Source organism: Bufo gargarizans, chromosome 1 (genome assembly GCF_014858855.1).
Source record: "Bufo gargarizans isolate SCDJY-AF-19 chromosome 1, ASM1485885v1, whole genome shotgun sequence".
In the NCBI taxonomy this organism is placed as follows: domain Eukaryota; kingdom Metazoa; phylum Chordata; class Amphibia; order Anura; family Bufonidae; genus Bufo; species Bufo gargarizans.
Genome location: NC_058080.1, coordinates 501,373,663 through 501,390,481, shown reverse-complemented (window position 1 = coordinate 501,390,481; position 16,819 = coordinate 501,373,663). Strand labels below are relative to the sequence as shown.

General features: G+C 41.9%; 1 protein-coding gene across 1 annotated transcript in view; it reads right to left on the bottom strand.

The window, feature by feature from the left end:
- Positions 1–3,701: 3,701 nt before the first annotated feature.
- LOC122924007 (ubiquitin carboxyl-terminal hydrolase CYLD-like) overlaps positions 3,702–16,819 on the bottom strand; it is a 69,086-nt gene continuing 55,968 nt past the window's right edge. Inside the window, exons 9-15 of the mRNA XM_044274933.1 lie at positions 13,630–13,721; positions 10,575–10,638; positions 8,468–8,600; positions 7,450–7,558; positions 4,598–4,716; positions 4,289–4,496; positions 3,702–4,107 (exon numbers count right to left, since the gene is read on the bottom strand). Coding sequence (XP_044130868.1) covers positions 3,923–4,107; positions 4,289–4,496; positions 4,598–4,716; positions 7,450–7,558; positions 8,468–8,600; positions 10,575–10,638; positions 13,630–13,721 — 910 coding nt within the window. The 3' untranslated portion in view covers positions 3,702–3,922. The remainder of the gene's footprint in view (positions 4,108–4,288; positions 4,497–4,597; positions 4,717–7,449; positions 7,559–8,467; positions 8,601–10,574; positions 10,639–13,629; positions 13,722–16,819) is intronic.

Here is a 16,819-nt window from a genome sequence, read left to right as displayed (position 1 = left end):
CAAACATTTTTTTTTTTTATCAAAGACATGTAGAACAATAAATTTTGCTAAAAATTTATATATGGATGTCATTTTTTTTTTTGCAAAATTTTACAACTGAAAGTGAAAAATTTCGATTAATAACAAAAAAAGTTAAAATGTCAGCAGCAATGAAATATTAGTATAATAAAAATCACAGCAGTGAGAGGTATACTTTGGTTGCAATTTATTTTTTGCAGGTTATATGCGACATACACGACATAAAGCAGCAATGAAATACCACCAAATAAAAGCTCTATTAGTGAAAAGAAAAGGAGGTAAAATTCATTTGGGTAGTAAGTTGCATGACCGAGCAATAAACGGTGAAAGTAGTGTAGTGCAGAAGTGTAAAAAGTGGCCTGGTCATTAAGGGTGTTTAAGCTAGGGGGGCTGAGGTGGTTAAGCTCTAGAAAACTGACATGCAAACTATTCCATACTTTGTGTGACTATGTACCTTAGTCCGAAAAATATCTGGAATATGGAAAGGTTCCAAAGAAAAGACCCAGGACCAAGCCTTATACTCCCAGAGCCAGAATGTGGGTTGTAGCAGCACCAGCTATCCAGCCAAAAGTAGTAGGAGGCTGCAGTTCTCCCTGGCTTCAGAAAGGCATAACATTATCATTGAGGATGAGATTGTGTATTGGAGGGCTCGCTCATCCCTCCTTTCAGTTACAGCAGGATGATTTAGAGGCGAGTTATGGGTCTGAAACCATGCCTTAGAGGCAGGGATCACAGGATTCCTCCTGGTCCTCCTCCTTGCAGCCCCAAAGAAGCCTTTCAGTGGAGTCTTCACTGCCCTTTTCTTATCTTCCGGTTTAAGACTTGTGTAAGAGCAGTCAGCATTTTGAAGAGGTTCAGAAGGCGGGGGACCCTGTACATAGCTGCGTTGGTGATGGCAATGGTGGCACCCCCTAGCCAGGGTATTGGCATTGGGGCAGCGACGTTGGCAGTCGGGGAAAATACAAAGCAGGGAATCGGGAAGGCCAATAGCCCACCATGATATTTCACAGTCTGATAAAATTCGCAGGGAGGGCGAGGTCTCAGATTGCGTGTCGGACATGAGCTGAGAGCCAAATTGGAGTGTTGAGGAGGTAACATCAGAGAACGAGTGTGGCGGCAGCGACATCGATAAGGAGCAGAGGTAACGTACCTCCCAAAGAACTGCCAGGGCTGTATCTGCTTTGGAAACTGGTGATGCTGCTGACACTGTTGGTGCATTAGACCCTAAATGGGCCAGAGCTAAGCCAAGCTTGATTGTCTCTAGCTCTGCACCAGTATCTCCTGCCTAACAGTTTTTCTCCAAGCTGCCAGAAGACAGAACCATTGACCTGTGCAAGCTCTGCAAGAGTAAAGTAAGCCATGGGCAGTCAAACACAAACATAGGCACCAGCTATATTTAACTACATGAAGAAGCATTACCTCATCCCGTGGTCAAACAGAGGTGGCAGCCAGCTACCACAACAAAAGTTTAGTCCTTCTCCTGGTCTCCCTTGCGGTAGCCAGGCCGCATCCATGGGCAGTACGGTTACCCGAGTTCGATACAAAGTTTTTTTTTTACAGTAATAATTCATGAAGTTATTACATGCGCGACTTCACAAAGTAATAACTTTGGCTCATTGGAGCCAATACATTCTAATACTATACGAAGCAGGAACTCTGTGCAGTGATACAACAAAGTTTTTTGCTCATCCCTAATTATCATTGAGGAGATTGTGGATTGGATGTCTCACTCTTCCTCTCAGTTACAGCAGGATGACAGAGTCAACTTTTGGGTATGACACTGTGCCTTGGAGCCAGGGATCACAACATTTCTCCTGATCCTCCTTCTTGCAGCCACAGAAGCCTTTTTAAGTGGAGTCCTTTCTGTCTTCAGAAAAAGAAAATGGGGTAATGATTTCCTCCCTTTGAAAGGGACCTAAATGCCCAGGTTCAGGCCTACCTAGACTCTGGCCTGTCTCCGGCGCATACCCTATTCCCTAACCTCATCGACTTCTGGCAGGCAGACTGGAACAGTGGCCTGAATTGGCACAGTTTGCCCTCAATCTTCTTTATTGCTCACCCTCCAGTGTCATCTCAGAAAGGGTTTTCAGCATTGCATGGACCCAAACAGACCTAGCTGTCCTCTGCCCATGTCCAAAAATCACTTTTGTCAAAATAAACCAAGCCTCAGGATTCAGGAGGATTTTCACACTCCAGCTGAGGCTGATGAATAGATCTGGCCTTGCTGAGGGTGCACCATCTTGCCATTGTTGCTGTCTGCCTTCCATTGTGTTGCCTGCCTACCATCATGTTCTGTACAGCTGCTGCCTGCCAACATTTACCATATGGCTGCTGCCACCTCCACTACTCCTTTCTACTAATTCCCTACTGTCACTACTATTAATGCTATGCTTCCGCCACTACTACCACCATTACTACTACTACTACTGAGTATGCAGCTGCTCCTGTCCTGACCTCCCAGCCCTGACGGGGTCGCGTAGCATTATATTTATTTATGATGCTATGTAACCCTTGCAGTTCTGGAATGTATAGTATAACACAGCATTATGTCCATGTTATAAAATACATTCCAGACCTCTAAGGGTTACATAGCATCATAAATCAATACAATGCTATGTGACCCCGTCAGTGCTGGCAGATCAGGAAGGGAGATGCCACGAGTTCGATGCGTGGAACTTGCCCATCTGAAAGGGGCCAGAGGGGGAGAAAAAGCAAAAATTACTTCATTTAAAAATTACAGACAAATTCTGTGTCCTAGGAGACTAGAGGGTGTTATATACCAATTTCCTGGGCAACTGGAGCCACTTTGGTTCGTGATTCATCGATTGGGGTCCAAACTGAACCTTTTAAAAAATGTGGCGAATTGGAACCGAATCTAATCTCTAAAGGTTTGCTTGTCTGTAGTATAAAACCTTCCTTTATATTTCCCATTCGTTTCAAATCCACTTCTGGCTTTGGCTGAGAAACTTGCAGGGAAATCTGTCTCAAATCCTCCTTCAAAAAACGAAGTCCTTACGCTGGTTTTCCAAATTAATTTTCTTTTTATTTATTTTTTTAAGCCAAAGTTTTTAAGCCAAAATCAGGATTGGATTGGATAAAAAAATAAATAGAATCCCAGTTAATCTATGCTCTATTTATGATCTGTTTTTGAAACCAAAGCCAGGAACTGCATTAAAATAACCTTTAGCTGTCAAGAGTTTCAGAGCATTGGCCCATATTTACTAATCCTAAAAATGGCGTAAGCTTAGACAGGCTGTCTAGACCTGCACCAGATTTATCACAGGGGCTCAGGATGGATGTTAAATCTGATGCAGAAATAGGGCCTTTTTTATGACTCTATACCAACTATTGATTGGGTTAGAATTTTAGTGGGTGGGCACTTTATTTCAGAAATATACCAATAAATTCTAATGGCGATTACGATTGAAGCTAATAACTATTACATCTTCACTTTCTGTGCTAGCTTACTCTTATGTTCACAGGGTGCTCCCTTCCATAAAATTGCTGCAGCTAAAGAGCCACTAGTTTAAATGCACCATGCCTCCTCCATTAAAAAACAATGCCCTTGACTTCTGACATCCAGAACTTGTCAGATAGCAGGTGTAATGTGTTTCAATGGAGGAGGCATAATGATGGGTTTGGTTACATGCCAAAAAAAACAAACTTAAAAGAGACTCCATAAATGTAAAAAAAATATTTTTAATCCAAGCAATAAATCTGCATCTGATAGAATGTTATTGTCACAATGAAGGTAAAAAACTGGGATCCAGCCCCAAAAGTTATTGCAGGAGTTACCTGGTGCAAAGAGAAGCTCTTTTGTATTTTTGTGGAAGTGATACATTTTCTAAGGAAATTACGTGCCATTATGAAGTCAGTGAAATAGTTCCCTGAATCAACTGCTGACTCATTTGTACAGGCTTAGGTCAGGGCTGTAATACAGACACATATAAGCATCACAAAGTAGACGTCGGGCATATGTTGGCATAGTCTTTGGGTCTTCTTGCTGTAGTTCTTCAGCGGTCATTTCCAAGTATTCAGTCACTTCTGGGCAAAGAGTTACGCGAGGGATGTTGAAGCCATTCTGTCCTCCTAAAATGAGGAAAAAAAAAGACCCAAGGGAATAAATGTGATAAAATGGAGTGTCAGAAATCAAGATTTACTGATGAAGGGTATAGGGATTTTATGATGGGATATGGGTAGTTTTGCAGGAAGTGTGCACAAGTATAACGAGAACTCGCAGACTGGATCATACCATAGAGCTGGAACTCACCTTCCCGATCAGCCATGCTATCGAAGAAAACCCACAGAGGACGATTGTCAGAGTTCATTTTAATGAAAGCCACGTAATGACTTGTTTCTATACATAACACAGCATAGAGCTGTAAACTCTGTCTCTGTAGCACAGCTTGGCCATTCAGATTTTCAGGGACACTGAGGTTTCTTGGTTGGTGGCCACATCTTTGCCTGTGAAGGTGAACCTATCCATAAGGAAAAGTTAATTATGACTAAAAAGATCAATGTTTTCCAGACCACTACAATCGATTATTTCAGTCTGATTAACCACACAGAAATGTAGTACCTGCTTGTTGCAGATGGCACAATACTGTTTTATTTGTCCTGGTGTTATCCCGAGATCCTCGTAGCAATCAAGGCATTCCACAACTGCTAGAGACTGGCAGACTGAACACTGACGTGGGGCTGCAGATATGAAAAAGAACAGGATATAGTACAGTATCTTAGAATATGTACATATAATACATATATCTCCTTCCCATCAGCCGTCTTTCATACACTATATTCTGACTGTAATGTTATCCAGACATAGCCGTTTACCACAACGTTCCAAGTCAATGGTACTTTTTGTTCATTGCAAACAGAATCAGTCAAGAAACAAGAGAAATGTCTGCTTTAGGGCTCATGCACGCAAACGTTTTATTTTCCTGTGTCCGCTCTGTCTTTTTTTCGGCCCGTATGCGGAACCATTGACTTCAATGGGGTCGCAAAACACGGAAATGACTCCGTGCATTCCATGACCATATGTCCACATGGCTGTTTAGCCCAAAAATAGGTGAATTCTTCAACTAAGAAGTTCCCTCCTGTTGCGTTTCCTAGTGTTTCAGCTCACCTCAGTCCCTGCCTGTTTCCAGTAGCATTTTATATTTTCGTTTCCCTCTAACAATGTGAGAGATATAAGATATATTAACATTGTGCAACTTGTGCTATAAGGATGATTTTTCACGATGACCTAAAATAAAAATTGTAGCAGAAAAGCTGGATGGAAAATGATCTAAAAGGCATCTAGAATATTAAAAACAATCATAACTGTGTGTATATCAAATAATTATTATAACAAACCATGAAATGCTGTGTAAGTGATCTTGTATGTTCTTTAGGTTAGATTCCAATCACCTATAGCTTTCTTATAAAAACTGAATGCCAATAAACGTAAAAAAAAAAAAAAAAAAAAGATAATAGTCATATTATAAATACTCATACATAACAAATGTGACTATAGTAATTCCCAAAGGAAATCCTTCTCCCTTGGTGAGTGTCAGCATGTAGTATAGTAAGGCAGTCTCACCAGCAGAGGGAGATATTTCCAAAGCAGTATCTGGGCTAGATCATTACAATGCTGCTCTGTAGTCATGTCTTTTGCAGGTGTCACCTTTAAAGGAGTATTCCCACCTCGGCCGTACATTTAATTGAGCTAGTCCTAAAAGGCATTGTGGCTGGTTTAACAGTTCAAACCACCTTTAAAAGGGCTATACCCATCTCTCCTTTCATGGCTGCTATGCTAATAACTAGAGTAGGCACCGGCCGGAGTTACAGAAACATTCGCTGTTGTCGTAACTGCCATAGTAGCAGTAAACACAAGCAATGTAGCATAGAAAGCGATGCCGTTTCTGGTAATTTGGGAGTCCACTGCTATGGAAGTTACAGAAATAGCAAAGTGCAGCCTGCTTGGAGGTTTCCATAACTCTCCCTATACCCAACCAGCATTTACTCTGGTTATTCCCATCACAGCCATTAAAGGCTGACATAGGAATAAAACTTTAAAGGGAATCTGTTACCAGGAAAGTCAGTTAGACCAGGGACTATGCCTTGTAGAGTTACCTCAGCTCGAGGTAAAAATACCTTTCACTTAGCGATCCAGTGCTTCAATCTGGAGAAAAAGTACTTAACATGTATGCAAATGAGCAGTTAAGTGCAGTTAAGACACTCTATGAACCCTTACTCCTCCTGCTTCCTCCACCAGCCCCTGCCTCTTTTTGACTGTCAGGGCCAGGCAAGATGATGATATAGGAAACGGACCCTGTCAATCAAGAAAAAGGAGTGGCTTGGGTCCACCCAACCAGTTGTCTGCATATGGATCAGTACTTTTTTTCTACAATGAAGTAACAGATCACTAAGTGAACGGTGTCATTATATTTCTGGTTAAACCCCTTATATGTCTGGTTAAACCCCTTAAGGACAAAAGGAACAGCTTCATTTTTCAAATCTGACACGTGTTACTTTATGTGGTAATAACTTGATATGAACACTTCTACATATCAAGTTATTCTGGCCATGTGACTGATGAAGGTGACGTCATATTGCCAAGGCCAAGCTGGAAGAAGGCCATGGCGCTACTGTGAGCAACGGTGCCTTCACAAACAGCTGATTGGCGCAGGTCCCTGGTATCGGACCCGCATCGATCAAATACTGATGGCCCTTCCAGAGGATAGGTCCATCAGTATAAAAGTCTTGAAAACCCCCTTTAAGGTTGTCATGTATCTCAAAAACACTATAGACGCAATAAACTTAAAGTTGCACTCCCACAAAAATGTTATTCTCTGACCTGCTAGAAAGGTCCATGATGTAATCTGTAGTGAAGGTAATCTTCCTACCAGTGGCTGTAGTTGCGAGTTATCCCCTCCCTTCTGATCCTCAGCTGTGTCATGTGACCATCAATCAGACTTTCCAAACAACACAGCATCTTATGTGTGGACAGGAAGTGAGTTTCTCTGTGTATTCCTACGGAAGCCTCAATGTCGGTCTCATAGGAATGAATAGAGAAGTAACTGATGTCCTGTCCTGTGTCAGTTGGTGATCAGAGTTGGTTACATGACACAACTAAAAATTAAAAGGGAGCGGATAACTCACAAATACAGTCACTGATAAGAAGATTACATTCACTACAGATTACTTCTTGCACTATTCTAACAGGTCAGAGAATAAAAGGTTTTTGTGGGAGTGCTACTTTAACAAATGAATACAGATTTAGGGAGTAAATTCCTGTATACTGCCTAAAAACACACCTCTGAAAATAAGAGGTTATGCATGTATTGTGTACTATACTGGATGTCATCACAGTCATATGATAATGATAATGTCTCAGTTCTGGATCGTTGACTCGCATCTTATTTTATTCTTTTTTTCATTAGCACTTACTGTCTTCTAGAAGATCAGTTATATCCAGCTGTTGGGTTGGAATAATGGTATTAAACATCTTGAAGTTTTTTCCATTCCTGGGCATTTGAATGATAAGGCAAGAGGGAACCTGTCAGAACATGGGGTAATTATTTGCCAAGACTCTAGGACATGACAAATTGTATATAATAAAGACATTAATAAGGTTGTTTGAGAGTTTTACAAATAAAGCTAAGAGCAGGTGTTCCCCACCGATCTTTATTTTCCTGCAGTGGTGACATACAATTCTGCCACATGACCATACATGATGGTGCGAAAATGCTGAGGCCAGTGACTGGCTGCAGTAGTCATTTGTATGTACAGGATGTCATCTTTATGGGGACAAACTATTGCTGTGGTGATCAGTCATTCCCATAGAGTAGAGATGATTGCTGCAATATGAATGTAGATCTCTCCTCTGCTCATGACCAGGCAATAATTGCCTGGTCAGTTGGTCCATGTAGAGCAGGGATGTCAAACTCGTGGCCCTCCAGCTGTTGCAAAACTACAACTCCCATCATGCCTGGGCATACTACAGCTATCAGGGAATGATGGGAGTTGTAGTTTTGCAACATCTGGAGGGCAATGAGTTTGACATCCATGATGTAGAGGGACCTAACTGTATCAGCCGATAGAGTTGGAGGGTCTTGTGGTTTACCATTTCAATGCCAGGAATTAGGGAGGTATATTGGGTTATCAGGTTCAGGGATAATTTCTGCAAAAAGCTTGAACGTAGTAGAAAGAAGCAAAAAACAGAGCAGTGTCAGAACGGCTGTGGTGGGGGAATCCTGAGGTTGTGTAATGCTTCTGTAATGCCTCCCCCCACTTTCAGTGTCTTACATCCTTCAAAATATTGAGGTATATAATCCTAAAAAATGACTCGTTGTCTACATTGATATGTCACTGCATTCCACAAAATAAGATACCATACCCATATTTGTTGAATCAGAGGCTCTAGCACCATAAGCAAAGACTTTGGAAAAGCAGGATGATATCTTACCTCCGTAAACTTGAGATCACCAGTAACCATGGACCATTCAAGCAACTGCTGCACTGAGGGTACATCCACTGACTGCTTCTTCTCCATGAAAATTTGATAGAATATACAACCTTGGGGCTTTTTCTTTGCTGTTCTATTGAGTCAGAAGACAAATTATAAAAAGGCCTCTGTCCACCAAAGGCTGTTTTCACACAAATACTTTCAGAATGATCTAAGAAACTCATTCTGGTCTGGTGGTTCTTCACATTATTTACACTCATTGAGACCATAATTAATAAAAATGCTTATGAATATAACATTTTTCAGTTTCTATTTCATCTATAGGTCTCTGAATAAGTCAACAACTTCCACCATGTAGAATGTTTATGAAGAAAAAGGGAGACTCCGAACTTCTACTGCCTTCCGACAGCAGATGTCAGGATTTAAACAACTGATTTGTTCTCAAGGTAGATAAGCTGCCACTAACAGGTGTCTGGCAGTGTCTCATTCCCCCTCTCCTGAAAATACATACACAGAGGAAGAGGTTTCCAAGAGGAATAGCTGTCGGCTGTGCCCAGGTTTAGACATATTCAGATCTAACTAATCGTTTTTAAAAGGACATCTGTCTGCAGATTTGTACCTATGACACTGGCTGACCTGTTACATGTGCACTTGGCAGCTAAAGGCTGACCATGTTCATATGTCTCTGAATTGCTAAGAAACATGACATTTTAAGCTATGCAAATAAACATCTAGGAGCAATGGGGGTGTTGCCAGTACACCTAGAGGCTCAGCTCTCTCTTTGCAAATGCTATGCCCTCTGCAATTTGACTGACAGGGCCAGGCAGGCCTGATCAAGTTTTCACTGCCCTACCAAATCAATGAAAGTGCAGAGGGCATGATAGCGGTAAAGAGAGCAGTTTCTAGGTGCAATGGCAACACCTCCGTTGCTCCTAGAGGCTAATTTGCATATAGAAAAACTGAATTTTTCTCAGAAATAAAAGCAGATATGAACATGGTACCAACACAGATGCCTTCAGCTGCCAAGCTCACATGTAACAAGTCATTTTCAAAGGTACAAAATTGCTGACAGATGCCTTTTAAGACATTTAAAAATGAAGACAGAATTCCCAAGAGAATACAATAGAAAATTGATTCTTACTCACAAAACAGTAAACATAAAAACATCCTTAAAGGGGTTGTCCGAGTTTTTTTTTGTCTTTTGTAGGTTTAATCAAATGTAACAGCTTTACCATGCACTTACTGCATCTATAGTTGCTCCTTTCTCAGATTTCACTGAGGGTCACATGACCTGTGATGTCAGCCTCTCTCCCTGCTCTGATAATGTTTGGTGCACAAGCCTGAGAGAGCAGATATGAGTTTGTACACGAGAAGTCACTGTGCTGCTGCTGTCTGCCCTGTGTCTCCCTCCCACTGGATACTTCAGGACAGAGTAACCCCTTCAGGAGCACAAACTCAGGGCTGAAGGCTTTACTGAGCAGCTGTAGGCAGTGAGAAGACAATTGCTGGGCACAGAAGCTGACAGACTAGAGGGGTTCTGCACAAGAACGGGTATGGAGAAGATCCTGTGTGTATCAGCAGTCTCATTGTACAGCTGGGAGTTGTAGTCCTACACATACAACATGCTGCTGAGTATCCCGGCAGGCAGACATGTCACTCAGGGCAGCACTTGTATTCACTCCCTTTGCAGAGCAGGGGAAGGGTTAGAGATTGTTGTTATTGCAGGTAAACAAAGGGCCAGAAGACAACAAGGGAAATGAGGAAATATAATTATTTTTTTTTACCTAAAAACTGGCTTAGGTCAGTTATATATTGCTGTCCCTCAGATTTACAGTGCTATATATAATTTTATTTCCATAACGCGGACAACCCCTTTAATAATGATCTGTTATGCTCATTGTACTGTAGCACCATACTTGACCATATTTTTGGAGGGGCCGGCAAGAACAGTGAGTGAAAAACATAGAAGAAAGGTAGTCATCAAGAGGAAAATAAAGGCTCAGAATCAAAACTATTAAAATGGTGAACCACAAGTAAGATAAAGATAAAAGCAGGACTATTCAAGGGTTACCATGTGGTATTGACCCTAAAATGATTACTTAAATACCTAATATAAAAGAGGGGCTCCACCCTAAGGACTTGGAACAAGTGATTTAGAAATTCCTCAGGATCTAAAAAGCAAGAGCAGAGGTTAGATCACTGACATATTTTACAATTTAGCAAAACTTATTATAACTACAGTAATCTCCTATGGATTAAACAGTAGTGCCAATCTAACAGGAAAAATCTCCACCTGTATGCTTAGTGCCCTTTATCTTTGTATTAGCTGTCCCTACAGGAACCATATAATCTCCAATGATGTGTAAACTCTAGACCAGGGGCCAGTAATCTACAGCACTCCAGGTGTTTTCAAACTATGGGCATTTCGATAACAGCTGACCAAGTGTGCAGGCAGGAAGATGTAGTTCACAACAGCTGGTGTGGGATGACTACTACACCTCCATTCCAGGAGTTTTCCGGGAGTTCCTTTTTTCTAAAACACACAAATCTACATTGGCCCACCGGGTAGGGCAAAGAGCAGAATCCACTTTCCTCCACAGGATAAAAGAATAAAGCTACCTTGTGCTCTACCAGTGATTAGACACTTGCAAACTAGAATACAATCCGAAGTCAGGTGTGTGGCCCCAGAGGCAGAAATCCCTCCAGGCTGTTAACCACCGCTACATCTAATCCTCCGTTTCATCTCGCTCTTTCAGTCATAGTGCTGTGCAGCTTATTATACTCACAAACGAGCATATATCATCGGCATATCAAATGCTGTTTGGTACTGCTCAACTCACATCTTCTGCTGTGCATGTGTTCCATGTATAACATTCCTCTTAGCACTCAATGATTTTGCATTAAATAATTATTCATAATACTCAATATTTAACAGCAACAAAACATCATAGATTACAAATAATAGTTTTTATTTGTAGTCTATGCCGTTCATGTCCCAAATGAAGTCGGCCCAGGAAAACTTGAAATGGTTGGTAACCAAACAGCAGTATTCACCACATGGACCTGGATTTTAAAGGGGAATAGCTATCTAATCGGGGAGTACCCCCACCAGCCATGAGAACAGGGATCCCATATTTCCATCCTGATCTAGCAGCAGGCCGATCATGCACCCTGCCAATGCATTCATCTTCTACAGGACTGCTGCAGAGAGCAGAGTACAGTGCTTTGATATCTCTGGCAATCTCATAGAGAATAAATAGAGCAGCAGGGCGCAGGGTTGTATCACATTTATTAAAGAGGACCTTTCATCGGTCCAAACATTGTGAACTAAGTGTCATGATCTGTACAGCGGTGCCCAGGGATCTCACTGCACTTACTATTATCCCTGTGCGCTGCTCCGTTCTCCCGCTATGTCCTCCGGTATGTTCGGTCACTTGGTTATAGTAGGAGGAGACCGCCCTTGTTCTCCTGGGCGTCTCCTTCTCCCAGGCTGTAGCGCTGGCCAATCGCAGCGAAGAGCTCACAACCTGGGAGAAAAAAGAAACTCCCAGGGTGTGAGCTCTGCGCTGCGATTGGCCAACGCTACAGCCTGGGAGAAGGAGACGCCCAGGAGAACAAGGGAAGTCTCCTCCTACTATAACCAAGTCCCCTAAGCCTACTATAACAAAGTGACCGAACATACCGGAGGACAAAGTGGCAGAACGGAGCAGCGCACAGGGATAATAGTAAGTGCAGTGAGATCCCTGGGCGCTGCTGTACAGATCATGACACTTAGGGTACTTTCACACTAGCGTTTTTCTTTTCCGGCATAGAGTTCCGTCACAGAGGCTCTATACCGGAAAAGAACTAATCAGTTTTATCCCCATGCATTCTGAATGGAGAGTAGTCCGTTCAGTTTGCATCAGGATGTATTCAGTTCAGTCGTTTTGACTGATCAGGCAAAAGAGAAAACCGTAGCATGCTACGGTTTTCTCTCTGGCGGAAAAAACTGAAGACTTGCCTGAACGCCGGATCCGGCATTTTTTCCCATAGGAATGTATTAGCGCCGAATCCGGCATTCAGAATACCGGATCCGTCGTTCCGGCATGCGCATGCGCAGATCGGTAAAAATGAGAAAAATGTACAAGACGGATCCGTCGGTCCGCATGACAAGCGGAGAGACGGATCCGTCCTTGCAATGCATTTGTGAGACGGATCCGCATCCGGATCCGTCTCACAAATGCTTTCAGTCAGTGGCAGATCGGCGGATCCGGCGGCCAGTTCCGACGACGGAACTGCCCGCCGGATCACACTGTCGCAAGTATGAAAGTAGCCTTAGTTCACAATGTTTGGACCGATGGAAGGTCCTCTTTAAGCTGTTTTAGACGCTTTTTTTTAACCCTTATATGACAAGGGAGCACAGCTTCACATGAAAAAAAACTGTGTGCTCCAAAAAAAAGTGCCAACATTTAGGTGCATTTTTGAAGTAAACTAAGCCAAAAAAAAAAACAAGTGGTGTAAAGTTAGACTACACAGTATATAGGTGTGCCAAATTTATCATCCAGCATCAGCCACTGTGATAAATTTGGTGCAGTTTAAGACTGTCTAAGTCTTACTTTTAGACAGTATTAGTAAATGTGCGCATATGTCTTTATTTCCTTGAATTGAAACGGGGAGTCGAAATGGAAGATGTAAATGTAGCAGTGGATAACAGCCATTTGATTTAAGACACTGCCCTTTATACTTCTGGAGCCACACACCTGAACTTGGATTTTTTCCAGTCTGCAAGTGCCCAATCACTGGTAGAGCACAAGGTAGCTTTATTCTTTTATTCCTTAAGATATAGACTGTTCAACTATCCTTAGGATAGGTCATCAATATCTGATTGGTGTGGGTCCAACTCCCTGCACTCCGCAGAGTGAGCTGCAGAAAGGCCAGGTGACCAATGGACATGACAAGCCTAGGAAGAGGGTGCAGCATCACTGACCAGATATTAATGACCTATTCTGAGAATAGGTCTTCAGTATTTTTTTTTTTATTCCCGGATAACTTCTTTAAGATCATCTTTATACACACAATCATAATGAACCCCGTAAAAGCATGTCACATGAATTGTGGAGACCTTCCAACGCAGTCATGGACAGCAAGTATAGAGGTGTACTGAACAGGTGGTATCTAGTTACCTTTTTCCTCATTGGTGAAGCCAGTGTTCTTTCCTGCAGCTTCCAAAATCTTCCTCAAGGCCATTATTTTGGTGGCACAGACATAGCCATTTCTAAATTGATATTAGCAGACAGAATATGGGAAATAAGAGCAGTGATGGTAATAAGTGATGTTTTTATACAGTAAATAATTAATACAGGTTAAACTCTAGACAATACAACTCAACCCACACACAGTTTTCTTCTTTTATTATTTTTCTTCAGCTAATATGCCAATATTAAGACCAAAATGTTTGTTACATTCTTTTCTACATATTTCCAATACACCTGGCAAAACTCAGGCATTAAAAGGCAACAGAAACAAGTCAGAATATGAATTGGGAGGAAAAAGAAGGCATAGTAGGACCCCATGTGCCCCCTATTATGGCTCTGTACAACACAGATCCTCAATATAACCATGTGAAATAAGCCTAAACTCTACTTTGCACATTGCTCTACATATTTCATAATTAATGGAGTACAGCTTTCTTAAAAGGGGTTTTCTGAGACTTTAGAACACATGAACTATCCTCTGGATAGGTCATCGGTTTCTGATTGGTGGGGGTCTGACACCCGGGACCATCGCCAATCAGCTGTTTGAGAAGGCAGCGGCACTGAATGAATGGTGCTGAGCGCGATTCCAAGCACAGCCACTATACAATGTACGGCGCTGTGCTTGGTAAAAGCAAAGAGAAGGCTACGGCGCTCAAAAGTAGCACTGGTGCCTTCTCAATAAGAGGATTGGCGGGAGCCCTAGATGTCGGACACCCACTGATTAGATCTATCTAGAGAATACTGTATGTCATCAGTTCCAAAGTCTTCGAAAATCCTTTTAAAGTCTCCTTGCTTAAATAAAATGGGTAATTTGGCAGGGAACCACCCGACAATTGGGTTAGTGCCCTCTTTTTTTCTGGCTAGTCTCCAGGCTTACTCTTGGTACCAGCACACTAACCCATTTACTTCTATTCAACCATGCACACATCTGGATTTTTTGCAGATCCGTGTGGCTGTACTGCAAGTTATAGAAAACATCCAATAATTGTCCGTATTGTGAATGAGAGTAGTCCTTTCTGTTGATGGGAGTGAGACAGAACATATCTGTATCTGTCTTGCAGAGCCGTTGTTTGAGGACTAGAATGCAGACATGGCCGTGTGCATTAAATCTTAGCTTTACTCAGTAGCCTAGTCTCCAAAAAACATAAGGGTTCTCTGTCACTCGGCGAAATATTTCAAAAGAAATATTAAGTTCCTTTAATATGGGAAGATCTGCCGACTGAGCGTTGAAAAGATCGCTGGTTAGCTGCACATATTCCTGTGTAAACAGGGGATGTGCTGCCGCCAATATGTAAACTGTATGGGGATGAACTATTGTACTAATGACAGTCTGTCCCCCTTTTAGTTTGCATCAGCCAGTGTGAAAGGTCCTTTAAACAAGCACTGACGGACTAGTTATCTCATTGATCAGCGCTCATTTCAGACTGAACCTGGCCCATGTAAAAGTATCCTTAGCATGCCTCAACTATAGAACACAAATCTGTTTAGGAGAGCAAGATATTCTGGATACAATTTGGTAGAAATGCTGGAAATGTCTCGTTTCTGCTTATCTTGGTGGTATTTTTTACTACAGTTCAAGAAAGGTATATTTAATCTTTATTTTTTCCAGTGTACAGTTTTACATGTCTGGCCTATAACAAACAACTATAGGTATTTTTTTTTCAAGTAGACGTTCCTTTAAGAGGGCGTTTAGGGTGCATGTACTGTAGCTGTGAATACATGAATGCCGCCTTTATAAAAACAAGGCTGAATCTGTTTTAACACACACAAACTGCCACTCTCTGTAGTCTGCTCTTGCCAGAAGTGACTCACTCAACAGAGCACATTGGCAGCAATCTCCAATTATTTATGCGTATGAGGCACAATTAAAAGTCTTTTCCCTTTTGCGAATAAGCTTCTGATCCACCATCACATGTTAATTCCAGGTTTACATGGAACTTGGACTTTGCAATTTTAGGCCTCTTTCCATTACATTTCCTTCTCTGTTATAAGGGAATTTAAGGAAAGCAGCTATAATATAAGCCATTTCTGCCAAAGTCTCCCGAGCACTGAAATTAACTTTAACAGAGCACCAACTTTAGCTGCCTCAGTTTCCAGCCATATTAGGCCCCTTTCACACGGGTGAGAATTCCGTGCGGGTGCAATGCATGAGGTGAACGTATTGCACCCGCTCTGAATCCGGACCATTTCACTTCAATGGGGCTGTTCAGATGAGAGGTGATTTTCAGACATCCCTTGTGCGTTGCGTGAAAAATCGCAGCATGTTCTTTATTCTGAGTTATTCACGCAGGCCCCATAGAAATGAATGGGGATGCGTGAAAAATCGCATATCATCCGCAAGCAAGTGCGGATGCAATGCGATTTTCACGCATGGTTGCTAGGAGATGATGTTAGTAAATTGATTAAAGTCAGTTTACTGTATTATTTTCCCTTATAACATGGTTATAAAAGGAATATAATAGCATTCTTAATACAGAATGCTTTCACACAAGCGTCCCGGATTTGCTTATAGAAGTACCTTTTCACCAAAGGAAGACCCCGAAGAAGAATTTAAGTCCAAACGGTAGTGCCTATAAAAGGTTGAAGGAGAAGACCAGGTGGCAGCTTTGCAAATATCCTCGATGGGAACCAAGGATCTTTCTGCCCAAGAGGTAGCCACCGCCCTGGTAGAATGTGCTCTGAGACCCATTGGTGGAGATAAACCTGAAGACAGGTAAGATAAAGAGATAGCCGAAACAATCCACCTGGCAATAGAACTTCTTGAAGCTGCGCCTCCCTTATTCACTCCTTGGAATAGTAGAAAGAGTGATTTGCGCCATTCTTTTGTATGGGAAATATAGTTAATTAAAGCCCTTCTGACATCCAAGCAGTGAAGGGACTTTTCTTTCTCAGAACCAGGTTTTTAAAAAAGGATAGGAAGAGTAATCTCTTGTGATCTGTGAAATTTGGAAGCGACTTTTGGTAGAAAAGCCGGGTCAGGACGAATCACGACCTTGTCCTCAAGAATCGTTAATGGAAATAGCCTGCATTACATTTATTCTGCGGGCAGATGTCAATGCAACCAGGATACATAGTTTCAGGGTGAGACATTTTATGGAAATGAAATCTATAGGTTCAA